The 14552-nt window shown below is 41.1% G+C and overlaps 1 protein-coding gene across 1 annotated transcript in view; it reads left to right on the forward strand.

Moving 5' to 3' along the window:
- Positions 1-14552, forward strand: part of tenm1 (teneurin transmembrane protein 1) — a 172656-nt gene that overhangs the window by 107346 nt on the left and 50758 nt on the right. The window contains exons 15-20 of the mRNA XM_058649610.1: positions 781-1015; positions 2199-2318; positions 2404-2665; positions 7019-7304; positions 12372-12515; positions 14229-14481. Coding sequence (XP_058505593.1) covers positions 781-1015; positions 2199-2318; positions 2404-2665; positions 7019-7304; positions 12372-12515; positions 14229-14481 — 1300 coding nt within the window. The remainder of the gene's footprint in view (positions 1-780; positions 1016-2198; positions 2319-2403; positions 2666-7018; positions 7305-12371; positions 12516-14228; positions 14482-14552) is intronic.

The raw sequence follows: 14552 nt of genomic DNA on the forward strand, positions 1-14552 counted from the left end.
TGAAATGAGCCAAGACGTAGCCTGACAGTTTGTGCCACGGAGTGGGTTAGACTTTGAAGGAGCAGCGCCATGTCCACTGCATGTGACAAACTGAAGACAAGTGACCTGTGTCTGACGGACCCCTACGTAAAGCCCCGCCCCAGGCTGTAGTTCTGTACTGTTTTTTTTATAATCACAGCGGTTTTTATTGACTATAGTGTGTGAAGTCCTATTTTAGGTTAAAATTTATTTGAGAATTAGGCCATCCACTTAAGATAAATGTTATGTTGTTGGTTGATAAAATCTGGATGAAGGATGTTTTATTTTATTTTATTTTATTCATTTATTTTATTTTTATTTTTCAGTTTCCCCCCGAGGGATTGCCACCTTATTGTGGTCAGGGGGTTTGCGTGCCTCAGTGACCTTAAGAGCTATACCAGCAGGAGCTTAGTCTTCAGGTGGGACACCCAAGTTGGACAGGTCTGAAGGTAGAGGCCTGATAAAGTGCAATCCACTTCTCCAGGTTGGGGTTGGACACATAGACCCCTTTCAATGAAGAAAGCATTGTTACTATAAGCACAGAATAAAAAGTGCTGGAGCATGATGTGTACACATGATGCCCTCTTCACATTTCTGGCTGCCCCCTCATATATGCCTGCCTAGAACCGGCCCTGATCCACATACATGTTTCCCCTTATTTTCTGAAATGCGTTCCAAGCCGGAGAAACAACACATCTAATGGTGTTTGCACAGTACTGTATATTTGATTTGAACTTATTTGTAACTTCCTCTCCATTTCAGACGGCCTGATGGACTGTGTTGACCCCGACTGCTGCGAGCAGCTGAGCTGTGGCTCTGACCCCCTGTGTCACGGCTCTGCCGACCCATTGGCACTGTTGCAGCAGAGCCCTCTGACCCCCACCACACCCCCCTTGCCCACCAGCACACACACACACAGCTTTTACCGCCGCATACACTTCCTTCTTGGCAAGGCAGCTACACACACACTCCCTGGAGATGTGCCCTTTGATACCAGGTATGTGCTTATTTACTCTGTGTGTGTCTCAGTCTGAATGCCTTTATGTGTTTGCTTTGTGTGTCTGTGCCCTTGACGTATCCTGCTGCACTGTATGTTCAAAGATATGATGATGTCAATAATGAAGTAAATGCATCTGCATTAATGCATGCACCATTTGTTGCACTTTTTTTTTTTTGCTCAAGGACATCGTGTGACTGTGGCGTCTGGTGTTCACATGCACACATTTCCACGATCCGTTTCATAAGCAGTCGCGTAGCATTGCATTGTCATCCACTATCAGTGTCACAAATGTAGAGTATTTGTTTGCTAGATATTAATGCTTAATGTGTCATTGAGTTATACCAGCCGTAAAGGTGTCGCCATAAATTTTTCAGTGCCCTCTCGCTGCCATCGCACAGCAAAAATGCATCTTGCCGGCAGGATGATGACCTAGAAAGCTCCGTTAGAAAAAAACAAGAACTGAGGCCTCTCTGTGAGAATATGACAAAGTGCATTTTTTTCCCACAGGTTCATTTGTGGAATAAACAAATACATTAATTATCTGGACACTTTAGAGGAGAAATCAATGGCAGCTTTCAGAGTGGGAGTAACTAACAGGGTGAACGTAGCCTCCTAAAGTGATTTCAGTGTCCTTTATTCTTCCTCTGTTATAACAGAGCGGCTCCATCAATAAATCTGTGTACTTCTGTGTGTGCAACACAGGTGTCTGTCAAAGTCTGCCTTTATTTGCCCAGCTCAGCCATTATTACGGGGCTTAGCAGTGTATTTGACACTACACCAGCAAAAGTGAGATACATATTTCAAAATAGCAGAGTTGTGACTGATAGTTTAAGGGCTATGTAGAAAACAGCACAGCCCTTTTGCTGCAGGTGCTACTGTCACTGTAATATAAACATGATGGTGAAGTTTTGTTTCTAATATGACAGGCTGTTGAAAGGGTTTACTGTGGGTAAAGCTATATTTATGGCCCTTGTATCCTGGCAATCTGTGGCAGAATTCTCTGTGCTAAAGGAGGAGGAATTGTACTGAGCAGAATAAATGCAGTTGTTTTTTTCTCAGCGTGTACAAGGTTGTTTGGCTCCTGCGTGGCAATATGCATTTTGTCTTCAAACTATGACTATGTTCTCCATCACTGTTAACTTGTCATTTCTCCCTCTCTTTGTCCATCTCTTTTTCTCAGCCGAGTATCAGTAATCAGAGGTAGCATCGCTTTGCAAGACGGCTCTCCTCTGGTTGGAGTCAACATCACCTTCCCACAGCATCCGGAGTATGGATACACTATTAGTAGGCAGGATGGAAGGTACCGACACCAACACAAAATACACATTCTGTCTGTCTGTCCTTCTTGTCTGTTTCCAGTCTTATTAACTCTTCTTTTACCCTAGCTTCGACTTGGTGACCTTGGGTGCGATGTCTTTGACATTGATGTTCCAGCGCCCGCCCTTCCTGCCACAAACACGCACCATCTGGACACCGTACAACAACTTCCTCGTTCTGGATCAGGTGACCCTGTCCAGGGAGGAAGCTCAAGCTCCTAAGTGTGACGTCAGGAGTGTTTTGAGTCCCTACCCACTCGTCCTGCCCTACCCTCTTCCCAGATACATGGGTGCATGTGCTGAAAAGGGACCAGCTGTACCTGAGCTACAGGTACTCTCATCTTTGCTTTGGAATGAGTGCGCGACGCCGGTGTGCTGAGCATATAACTTTAGTTAGCGTTCAGTGTTTTACCCTATTAATTCCATTAATTGTACAGAAGTGCTAAATATACATATAATATACATATGCAGGCATTTCAGAGTCTGCCGTTACTTAATAGCTTGTCACGCCCTCTTTGCAACCATGGACTGTATATAAAATGGACATAGTCTTGTTGGTTGGACAGTTGCGGACACACTCCCAATGTGAATCCTTGAGATTCACAATTTGCCTTGCGCCACAACAGTTTTTATAACTGTCGAGAATTCACAGATATCACCTACAGCCTTGCACATATTGTATGATACCAGCTGTCAATCGCTTGGTGTCCACTCAGCATGTTCCGTGCTTTATCATCTATTTACCTCTGAATGGGAACATAATAACAAAATGTACATCATTAGCTATTGAAGACAACCTGAGCCCAATAACTCCTTTTGCAACCAGCAGAGTCACCCCCCGGTGGCCACTTCCATCCTACTTCCCGTGCTTCTCTTTTTCCAACAAGAAGACAATGTCCATTTTTATATACTGTCTATAACTGCAACGAAATGGCAAGTCATGCTGTACATTTAATCTACAGGGACAATTGCACACAGAAAATGACCCTCGGTTGTGTTTGTATCTCTGTCATACACCCCGAACGTGCTTGCTGTCTCAGCTAATGCAGGAATCACAAGCCTGTTAGCTGTGAGTCTGCCATTGCATTGGCTTTCCAGCAGCTAATCCCGGCCTCTCAGTAGACTGAGAAATGCGCTCACCTATGCATTGACACCAGTGTGCTCCCACTCCTGCTTTTAGCCTTCTCTCATTGGCCAGAAAGGCGAGGCTTGCTCAACAGCTTTGGAGGGGAATATTGCTGCACTGCTGCCAGGCTGTTAAATGAGTCTGGGGCACAGAAGCCTTTGATAGCACCTCCACATATTAAGATAATGTCCTGGGGCAGTGCAAAAAAAAAAAAAAAAAGATTAAATTCAAATGTCTGTCGTCCTTGATTTATGATGTCACAAATAAAGATGCTGTTAAGAGAAGGTTAAAAACACACTTTAATGCCTACTATAATATCATTAGGAAACAAACTGTTTTTTTACAGTATTCATAAAAACATCATATCTTTGAGGTCTGGTTAAAGTCACTCGCTCATGTGCAGTAACACTGTTGTGTTCTCCGTCCACACAGAGAGCTAGAGCTTTTTTTTACTTGCATGTGTCTGTGAGGAGACTTTAGATCAGGCTGTGTGGGTGTGTTAGCTCAAGTTTACACAACAGTATAAAAACGACCTTTTTAATAAATATGTTGCACTTTAATGACAACGCAATTAGCAAAGCACAGAGAGTTAATATTTAGATGGTGCCTGAAAAGTTGCAATTAGATATTTATTTTTTTACAGAGGAGTCTGTGTTCCTGTATTCAGGATTGTTGCTGTATTTTAGTTTACTGACATGTTAGATTAGTCTCTTTATATTGTTGCTTCAAAGCAAGAAGGTCACTGATTCAAATCCAGCTAAGACCAGACAGACGTCCTCCCACAGTCCAAAAAAGAAAATGAAAAACATGGTCACTAGGTCTAGTTCTCACTTGCAATAAAGATTCTAATCTGAATGTAACTTCCTGGCAAGACAAAACATTTGTATTGTGAATTTTACCCGAGATAAAATAGTTATTAGATAAAATATGAGGTAACCTACAAATAAATAAATAAATAATTCACTATTACAAAATGTAATACACAACAATTCAGATAAGAATACAGAAATAGATACATGGCATTCAAATATACCAGAGGTTAAAATGTGACTTGTTTTGGCCCCCTTTGACCAGGTGCTTCAACCATAGTCTGACTTAATTCTGTGGGAAACACTGTGTACACAAAAGAACGATACTCAGACTCCATTTGTAACAGCTCAGCAACAAACCAGCCCGACCTTGCAGGATTTTGCAAATGTGGCCCAGTTGATATTTACATGATGCAAATATGAACGGAGCTAAATAAAATGAGCAAAAGGCAAATGTGGGCTCCATCCATATACTTCCTCCACACAAAGGCAAATTAGGTGTCTGGAAGTCAGGTGTTGAGGTTAGACTTGTGATTATATATAGTTTCTACCTCTAAATATTGGTCACAGTGACAATTTTGATGTTATTTTCAGACCCAACTTAAATTGTCACAGATGCACAGGTGCACAGAAAGTTGTTTTCTTGTTGCCTGGACACATGATAGACTGCAGGAAATGTCATTTCCAATATGTGCTGTGGTCACATTAACCTTTGCTGGTGGAGGAAAGGGGCAGATTTTATTATTATTATGAATTTCCGCAAAACATCATATTTAATTTAAGCTTCAGCCTCATTTTACAAAATCAGATGGTTGGAATGAACTTATTTGTAAAATGATGGAACACTTTATACTCTCGCTACAAATAACACCTCAAGACACAGCAAGCAAATAAATGGAAAGAACAGAACTCAGTGTTCACACTGAGCTTAGCAACAACCTCAGTGTTCCCCTGTGTTAATAAATATAATCAATGATTTTAAAACTTGGCTGAAAGGCTTATACAGTACAGTACTGTGCAAAAGTTTTCTATATTTTTTATTCATTTAAAAGTGAGCTAACAAAAGAAAAATCTAAATCAAATGAATATTCAGTGTGACAATCCTTTGCCTTCCAACCAGCATCATTTCTTCTTGGTGCACTTGCACAAGTCAGGGAATGTGTAGGATTATAGTGAAGTGTGTGATTAACCAATTCTACTAAACATCATGTCATATGTCATTTGAAACACAATCATTAACTGAAACAGAAGCAGCTGTGGAGGAGGTTTAAAACTAGGTTTCATGTCACAGGTCATACACCATGGCATGACTGAGTACAACACTGCATCACTACATCACATTACTACATCAGTAAGCTCTCTTCTCCGAGGCAAAGATTTCAAAGCAGACTGAGGTTTTAAGATGTGCTGTTCAAGGACAACGTTGAAGTCTGTAGACTCAATGTTCGGCCAAGGAAACTTAGAGTGGCAGAATCTTGTCCAAAAAAATAAACATACCTCAGTCTTGAAAACAAGGCCAAGTGACTCAACTATGCACGGAAACATAAGAAGTGCGGTGCAGCAAAATGGCAGCTGCTGCTCGGGACTGATCAGTCAAAATTTGAAATATTTGGCTGTAGAAGAAGGCGAACGGCTGGAGAGCGCTACAATAATGACTGTCTGCAGGCGACAGTGAAGCAAATTGCAAACTGAGTTGGAGATTTGGCCAGTTTTAATGGTGTCCTTAATGCTTAATGCCCAAACATATACTCAATGTCATTAAGAACTACCTTCAGGAGTCCTGGGAGTGATGGTGTGGGCCTCACACAGCCCCAACATCACTGAGTGTGTCTGGGATTGCAGAAGGATTGAGGGCAGACTACATCCACAGATGATCTGTGGTTAGTTCTCCAAGATGTTTAGAAAGTCAATACCTGCCGAGTTCCTTCAAACACTGTGTGCAAGAACCTAGAAGAATTGATGCTGGAGAATTTATATTTGTGAAAGTATTTTTATTTGACAGCATTTTCCCACACATGCCTTCAACCTTTGCACAGTATAGTATGTCTGAATAAAATGATACAATCAAACAGCAATATTACAGTGGGTGAATGAACGTTTCCTCCGGCAGTGTATTATTGTTCATTAAACAAGGGTATGGTGTTTTATTTGCTGGGCTGTCTGGTGTGAAATATTATCAACATTTCTTTACCTATTCGGTGTGAGAAAGCCTCGTTCTGACAGATAATATCACTATGACTTCATTTCCATCACCATCAGCTAATGGTTGTTTTTGTTCATTTGAAATCTGTTTTTTTTTGTTGTTTTTGTTTTTTTAATTTGCATTTGGCAAAAGGTGAAATCAATTCCAAAACACAAAATAGTCTGAATACATGTTAATCACCACATTCCTTAAGCATTTAAAAGCAAAGGTTGATCATTTCTTGTTAGAAATGAATAAAGCAATCAGGTTTCAAAAATATTTCAGATTTCTCTGCACTCTCTTTGACTAATGAGACTAGTTACTGCTTGAAATGATTACTACAAAAAAGTAAAGGTTCATTATGTACATCATCATTACTGTACCACCTGCTTGGTGTGCCTCCTGCACCTTACTGTGCAGCTATTTTCTTCCCCATACCCATCAATAGCACCTATTATGTAAGCCTTAATGCGTTAACAAATGCTAAGCAATAATAAAACACCTTTTTTCTTGAATTACTGTCTACTGTGTTTCTCACTCTCTTCTCCTTCTTGTTCTTCTCCCCAGGCAGTACAGGAAGAAGTTTCAATTCCAGGAGGCTTTGTGAAGCTAAACTATTTGAGTACCCGTGCTGCAGGCTATCTCTCTGTGCTGCGTATCCTCCTCACACCTCCTTCCCCTTCATCCCCGGTCTCCCCATTGGGAGGTCTATCCAAGGTGCACGTCCGAGCATCGGTCCAGGGGAGATTGTACCAGCGCTGGTATCCTGCAGGGCCTGGCCTGGTACACAGGCTGGTGTGGAACAAAACTGATGTTTATGGCCAGGAGGTCTGGGGCCTCACTCATGCAACTGGTAGGTGGGATTTAAAATACATGGTTTCATTCGCTTAATCTTAAATTTTGTATTAGGGGCCACATGTAAAAAATGTTTAAAAAAAAAAAAAGAATTCATGCTGTTTTATTTTATTTCTCTCTTTTTTCACATTGTGCCCTTATAATCTTCTATATACATCCATTAATTAATGAGTCATTATGTTGTCTCCTTACTTCCAGGCTTTGTGCCAAACAGGGCTACTTTTAAAAACATTTTAGTAAACCTTAAAACAGGTTGCCATATTATTGCTGTATTATTTTCATATGTGAAACTCCTGATGAAAGCAGGGAAATAAATACACAGCATAAATTAGATGTTTAGATCGGGTGAGTCAAATTCCCTACTGCAATCCATACAGAATAGAAATTTGTAATCGCTCTCACATTATTTAAACAACTGCTTCACACATGATTGGAAGTCTGAAGGCTGGACGCTGTGAGTAATTAACAATTCAGTCAGTAATGAATAAACTGTTACTGGACAATTTCCTATTCAGAAATTGAAGATTTTGATCTCCTCATTAAAAAATATCACTTGCAGTATCTGAGTTTAGTTTCTTATCTCGGGACTAGACACGTTTATATCTAAAACTTTTAAAACTGATTGTGTGACAGTGTAATTGGGACAGAAAAATGACACCATCCATGTTCATGTTGATCCCTATAAGCCCTGGGACAGGGTTTTCATGAGGATAACTGAGAATGGACTTACGATACAAGAGAACTGCATTTCCTCCGTATGTAAAACACTGGAGAGAATAGTGTTCACTCACTATACCTGCACACAGTTGTGTTTTTGTGACAAAACACCGTGTCTTTACCGGCGTTTTGCTACTGCTGTATCTTCCTCGACAGTGACTAAACAGGAACTGCTGGGGACAGGAAAGTTGTCTGTTGCCTTTTTAAATATTGGTTTCACAACAGCAGATTTCCCAGAATGCAACCAAGTTCTCTTTAAGATGTTGTACCACCTTTACAAGACCTTCGGGACTGACAGAAGAGAAGACTAAAGAACTGAAGGAGTTGTTTTGAAAAGGAGGAATGGCAGGATGTGTGGCTTTAGAAAATATGCTGTAGAGGAACTCGCGGAAAGGAAACCATCTGCAGTGGCGGGGAGAAATGTCTCGACAGTTTTGACAGACTCTGGGACTGTAAATACAAGTCTGTGCATATGTTAAAGACAAATATATGTATTTCACATACTGTATGTGCAGATTCTTTTCCCCGCAGTGCCTTCTCCCATCGCTGGAAAAAGATATACTATACTGTATATATAAGTGTTTCTGTTGTTGCACTTTTGTTTCAGTCATTTCAACAAAAGTCATAAGGGCTTTGACCTCTGAACCCTCTATTGGTTGTATGAGAGATAATGTCTCCACTGTCCGTGTTCAGCGCTTTTCTTTGTGGAAGGTTGTAGACAAAGACTGGTGCTGAGGCGGAGAGCTTTCTAATAAGCACTGGGATATAGTGGGCCTACCAGGAGCTTTGTCCACTCGAGCGGACGGTCTCATACTCAGATTGCATCTCTCCTTCTTTTCGGCCTCCTCCTGATCCATCTCCATCCTCTTCTCTTTATCTGCTAGAGCTGCGTTTCAGCTGCTCCGGTTCTCTCAAATTTTCTCAACTCAAAAGCCCCCGTTTTCTTATTTACCCCGCTTCTCTCAACCACCACGCCCTCTGTTCATTCTGCCCTCTTCCTTTACACCTCATATGGGTTTTCAGTCTTTCTGCTCTCTCCTAAATTCTCTTCACATCTCCTCTCTGCTCGTTTATCCCTCCATTCTCTCTGATCTTCTGCTGTTACCTCTCCCCGGTCTTGCTCTGCCCTTCCTTTTTCTTTTCTTTCCTACCCATTCTTTTCCCTCGACCCTTCCCCTTTATGGTTCCCATTGCTTTGTGGGCACAATGACACAGGTGTGCAGCCACACACACACACACACACGCAAACATCTTTGTACGTGTGTATACACATTATTCCATGTGCACGTACGTCGTCAGTGAAAAGGAGATCATGCTCTGTTTGCTGGGGTGAACACATCGCCTGAGGCTTCAGCAGAGGGGAATGAAAGCTTTCACCTGTGAGATATTGAGTGTGCATTTATATACCATTGTTTGTGAGGGAGTGTGTATGTGCGTGCTGGTGTGTTTCATTGTTTCTGATATAGCTACAGTAATATTCAGTTGTGTGACGCGGTTCTCCAAACACTGACACTTTCCCTTTGAGATTGCTTTGCCCGTTTTGCCCTGGAAAAGCTTTGTTCCTCAAATGAAGTCAGTTGTATTGTGGAGTGGAAAAGAAAAAAGAGAACAAACAGGACAATGTCCCCATTGATGGGAGTTTATTTATGGCAACTTTTGATGCATTTTCATAAGGTTGGGTTGGTTTCCAGGTCATGAAACAGATTTCTCAGGGGGTTGCAATGTGAATTTAAGGGTCACAAATCACACAGTACTAATGCGTTATATTTTAAGACCTATGCTTTTCTTTTAGGAAAGTGTATTTGTAAAGCCTGTCTATGCAAGCATTGCTTTGGTGTGCATTTACACTGTATACCCTAGGTTTTTTTTGCCCTTTTAAAACCCAGGATCACTAGAGCTTAAGGCACATATAATGGAAACAAATGGGCCTTTTCAATGAATTTAAGAGATAATTCCCGTACTAGGATCTTTTGTCCAGCACTATAAGCTTTCTTTTCTCTCTCAGAATCCCCAGGGTCCCAAATTACCCATTATTTTCTCTCCCCAATCACTTCATCGATTGCATCCATTGAGTTGGGGAACAGTTGGCCCGGCGTGCCTTCTGAGATTTTCTCTCTGCGTTAAAGGGGGATCTCCTGTGTTTGTGCACACACTTCTTATGTATTCCACTATCACCACTCTTCTTTATGCTGACTGTGCTCCCCAGTTCCCCTTCAGTGCCTATCAATTCAGAGCACATGTCGTTGCTTTACAACCAAGCGAGTTAGAGAGATCAGCGTCAACAGTGACTGACAGCTGCAACATTCCTCCTACAGCTTTTTTTTGGTCAGATGTGTCGAGCTCGTCTCCTTGTACAGTGTCTTCACATTAGCAATGTCACATAGGTTTAAAATGTAGTTAACCGTATCACTGTTTTAATGTTTAATGCATGCTTAAGAGTATTTCTCGCATTCAAGTTGAAAACATTAATGTGTTATTTAAAACACCTCTTTGTTGCTTTATCAAATGTTATATATATGCAAATAAATGATCCAACCACTGAGTGTAATTTAAAAGGGGTCAAGCATAGGAATGAGCTGACAGAATTCTGCCTTTCTTCTGAGCATTACATTTCTTACAGCTTGATTTCTATTTTTTTTTTTGTTACTTTCAGCCAACAGACTCTTATCAAAGTTATTTAGAAACTCAGCAGGCAGTTGTCGTCATGTAAAAAAGCACTGATACACCCACCACACATTACCTAACAGCATCAGATGGCAGAAAGACAGTCAGTCTCCATGTAGTTTGAGACTGCTCAAGGACAAGCAAATACATTTGATAAACAGAAGGATGTTTTGGTGATAATGTGTAGTGTAGTGTTTGAGGTCTGACATTTGACAAAGGTCTGCAACCATTAATGTTATTCATCAACTAATCGCTATTACTTTTGATAATAAATATATCATTTATTAAGATGATTTCAGCTCCTTAAATATACATATATACATCCCTTGGTAAATTGCCGTGGGAACAATACACAACACTTTATACGACAGCCTGGGGATGTGTGTTTATATTCAGTCTTTCCAAAATGTGTTTTTTGGTCTTCTTAGTATGTGTTGTTAAGTCAAAGTTAGGATTCATTTTCATAATCACATTTTTTGGTAGCGATATAAATTAGCAGTAATTGTGCAGAAGTCACAACATTTGTGTGTTCATGAAAACGAGCCAAGCGACGTTTGAACTGTGACATATTATTTACAGATTTCGCAAATTCAATCCGATTTTAAATTTAATTTTAATTGTTTATATAGTTGGAGAAATATTTTTTTTATATTTCGAGACGGTAGCTCGATGGTAGAGCGTCGTCTTTCAACTCGAAGGTTGTGGGGTTGATTCCCACCTCCGCTGTGCTGTATTAAAGTGTGAGTGAGTGGCAGAACTGTAGTGTAAAGCAGCTTTGAGTGGCCATTAAGACTAGAAAAGTGCTATATAAACAATAAGAGATTATATTGCACATTCTTATAGCCTCTATCTACTATACTGTGCATTTCAACATGGTAATGGAAAAAAGCAGCCTAAATGCTCTGTGTTCTTAGGGTTAATCAGGAAAAGTAATCGACACACGAGTCAATAATGATCTATAGGAACAGCACTAATTGTAGCTTTAAACAAGCGTAGCATTATCACGTTGTAAAAGTACTATGTTACAGTTCGGCTTTTGAAATGAACAAAAGTATTACCACCAAAATGTGCATTACATTATCTGTTATTATCAAGATGAAGTGTATCTTGACAGCCTTCTTGAGCACAAGACTCGAGTAAAAAGTATTTCTGCATGCGTGCGCAGTTGTGTCTGTGTCTAGAAGTACAGCATCTGTGTGTGGCTACGGCTTTTTTAAGAGCCCCGATGACTTTGTCACCTGCTGCTTTTAAACAATTTCCAAGAAGTGGTAAATTACCGTTGAAAGTCGGAACATATTTTATCCTGCCAAGCTGAAAAAAAGTCCTGATGGTTGGGAGCTGCAGTTAGATGCTGCATAGTGTATCATTACAACTAAGAGGCCACACAGCTAATTCTAGGGCTCCTTCATGAAGCTGGGCTCCTCCTGCTTAATCCTCCACTTTTCACTGATCTCTCTCAAACACACACACACTCACAGAGACTCACTGCTCTCGGCCTTTCATCTCATTCACCACTCAATACAATATAGTCTGAAAGCAATGGGGAGTATGTTTGTGTTCTCCTGTCAAGTTCTGTACAAATACCAACACATAGTTATTATTATTATGTGCATATGGTGTTGTACAGCACACAGCTTTTACTGTGCATAACGCCGGCCCTCGTATGTGTCTGTTTGTGTTTCAGTATCCGTTGGCTATGAATACGAGTCGTGTCCGGGTGTCATCCATTGGGAGAGGAGGACAGCTCTGATGCAAGGATTTGAACTGGTCCCTTCAAACCTGGGAGGCTGGTCCCTGGACAAACACCACACCCTCAACATACACAGTGGTGAGTACACGTACATTAAAATTAGGCCAAGTTAAGTGGATATTTTTCTTGGAGAAACTATGTTGGGATCTCACATCCCCTGAGTGGGAGTCTGTAGCACACAGTGTAGCTCAAATTGGGGGAATGATAAATGATTAGTTGAACAAAGGTTATTTAGTTTACTGTACAACAGGGTTTCTTGAGAAACACATGCTTTTCACGACATAATACCACAAATAAAATAATTCTAATTGTTGACCTTGATGTAAAGAGAGCAAAAGTGTGTAAAAAATTTTATATAAAATTGACACAATTTTTCGACTATGAAACAAACTCCTGTTGTGAAACTCTCAGACCTCACCCGCAAGCAGGCACCGATTGCATAATAGTAGCTGTTATTCACACTATCCATTCATCCACTCAATTTTCCTTTAAATGGTAACATCATTTTTAAAAAACCTGACATCAAACAACACCTTACGAAGACCTGAAACTAGCGATTGAGACGATTGACTTTTCAGGGAAATGTTAACTGACGTTATAAATCAAGTGGAGAAGTAGGTTCATTTTACCACAGACTTTCATTGAAACAGAATCTTTCTACTTCTGTCCCTACTTCCTGGGCGTCACTTTTCAGCTCAGATTACTACATCCATTTTATATATTGATGCTTCTAAGGCAACATGATGCTGTTTAACAAACTCAACTGCAGATTTCACAAAAAAGTGATGACAACTACAATACTTCAAAAACCATCAAAGCTATATTGTGCCAGAACAACAGTAATCCCTCACAAACATCTCTTATGACCCACTTCATGTGTGTGGCAGTGTATTTATTTTGCCGACACAACACCTTCTGTCTGCATTTTCCTTCCATATTTTGCTGTGTTCAGGATATTTCTGGGCTGCCACCTTCGGGCAGGCCAAGCGTAAGCGCTGCGCCCCTGACAGTGAGAGCGGCGTGAGGGCGGGACTCTATAGAAACATGGTGACGTGGTCACGTTGCTGTGCTGTGTGTCCCTTTTCCTCTGCCTTCTGTCTCTGTCAGAGATGTATGAAGAGCCATCTGTGTCTATTTGACTGAAGGCAGGGCTAAGCTGCAAATAGAAGCGCACAAACACACATGCACACATGCACACCCAGAGCAGAGGTGCTCCAGTGGACATGAGGAAGCGTGCGCTTTAGTTACAATCACACACAGTCTGGAATAGCAGCGCTCTTCTTCTTGGTTGTGTGGAGGTATGGGAATGCTTGTTTTCACACTGCTGTCAAACACTCAGAGAATGATGTTTAGTTTCGCCATTCACTCTCAAATGCTCAGTCACTGCTACCCACTCGGTGAGTCAGAGACGGTCTTACATCAGCACCTGGCAAATCCTGCATAGTATGCCTTTAAATAGCTTATTATACTAAATATCCAACGCTAAAACTAGGTTTGGATAGAAATTACAATTTTTAATTTGTTCTTTGCTGAGACACAACACTCAGTGTTTGACAGTGTCCCAAGCAGTCACACAGCTGTCACTGCATGATGCAGTAAACGTGGGTGACTCCCAACCACCCACTTAGAGAGCAGTGAGAGGAGCTCAAAGACAAACCATAAAACCTTGAAAATATGTCATGTGAAATAATCAGAACTGTTCTTCAGCAGAAAATTGTGTGTTCATGTAGGAGCCCATCACTCATAGTAATAACAGGCTTCTATGTATTTATTGCATTCCTCTCTCCCAAGGAATCCTTCACAAGGGAAATGGAGAAAACGTCTTCCTCTCCCAGCAGCCTCCTGTCATCAGCTCAGTAATGGGGAACGGTTTCTACCGCAGCGTCCCCTGTGGTACAAGCTGCAATGGTGCAGCCCGGGACATGATGCTGTTTGCCCCCGTGGCTCTGACCTGTGGCCCCGATGGCTCTCTCTATGTGGGGGACTTCAACTTTATCCGCAGGGTCCATCCAGATGGATACACCAGAACCATACTTGAACTCAAGTGAGAATCCCGATCTTCTTGCATATGTGCGTGTGATGAGACTAGTGTGAGGTCTTGTGCGCCATTAGAAC

This window comes from Solea solea, chromosome 14 (assembly GCF_958295425.1).
Source record: "Solea solea chromosome 14, fSolSol10.1, whole genome shotgun sequence".
NCBI lineage: Eukaryota > Metazoa > Chordata > Actinopteri > Pleuronectiformes > Soleidae > Solea > Solea solea.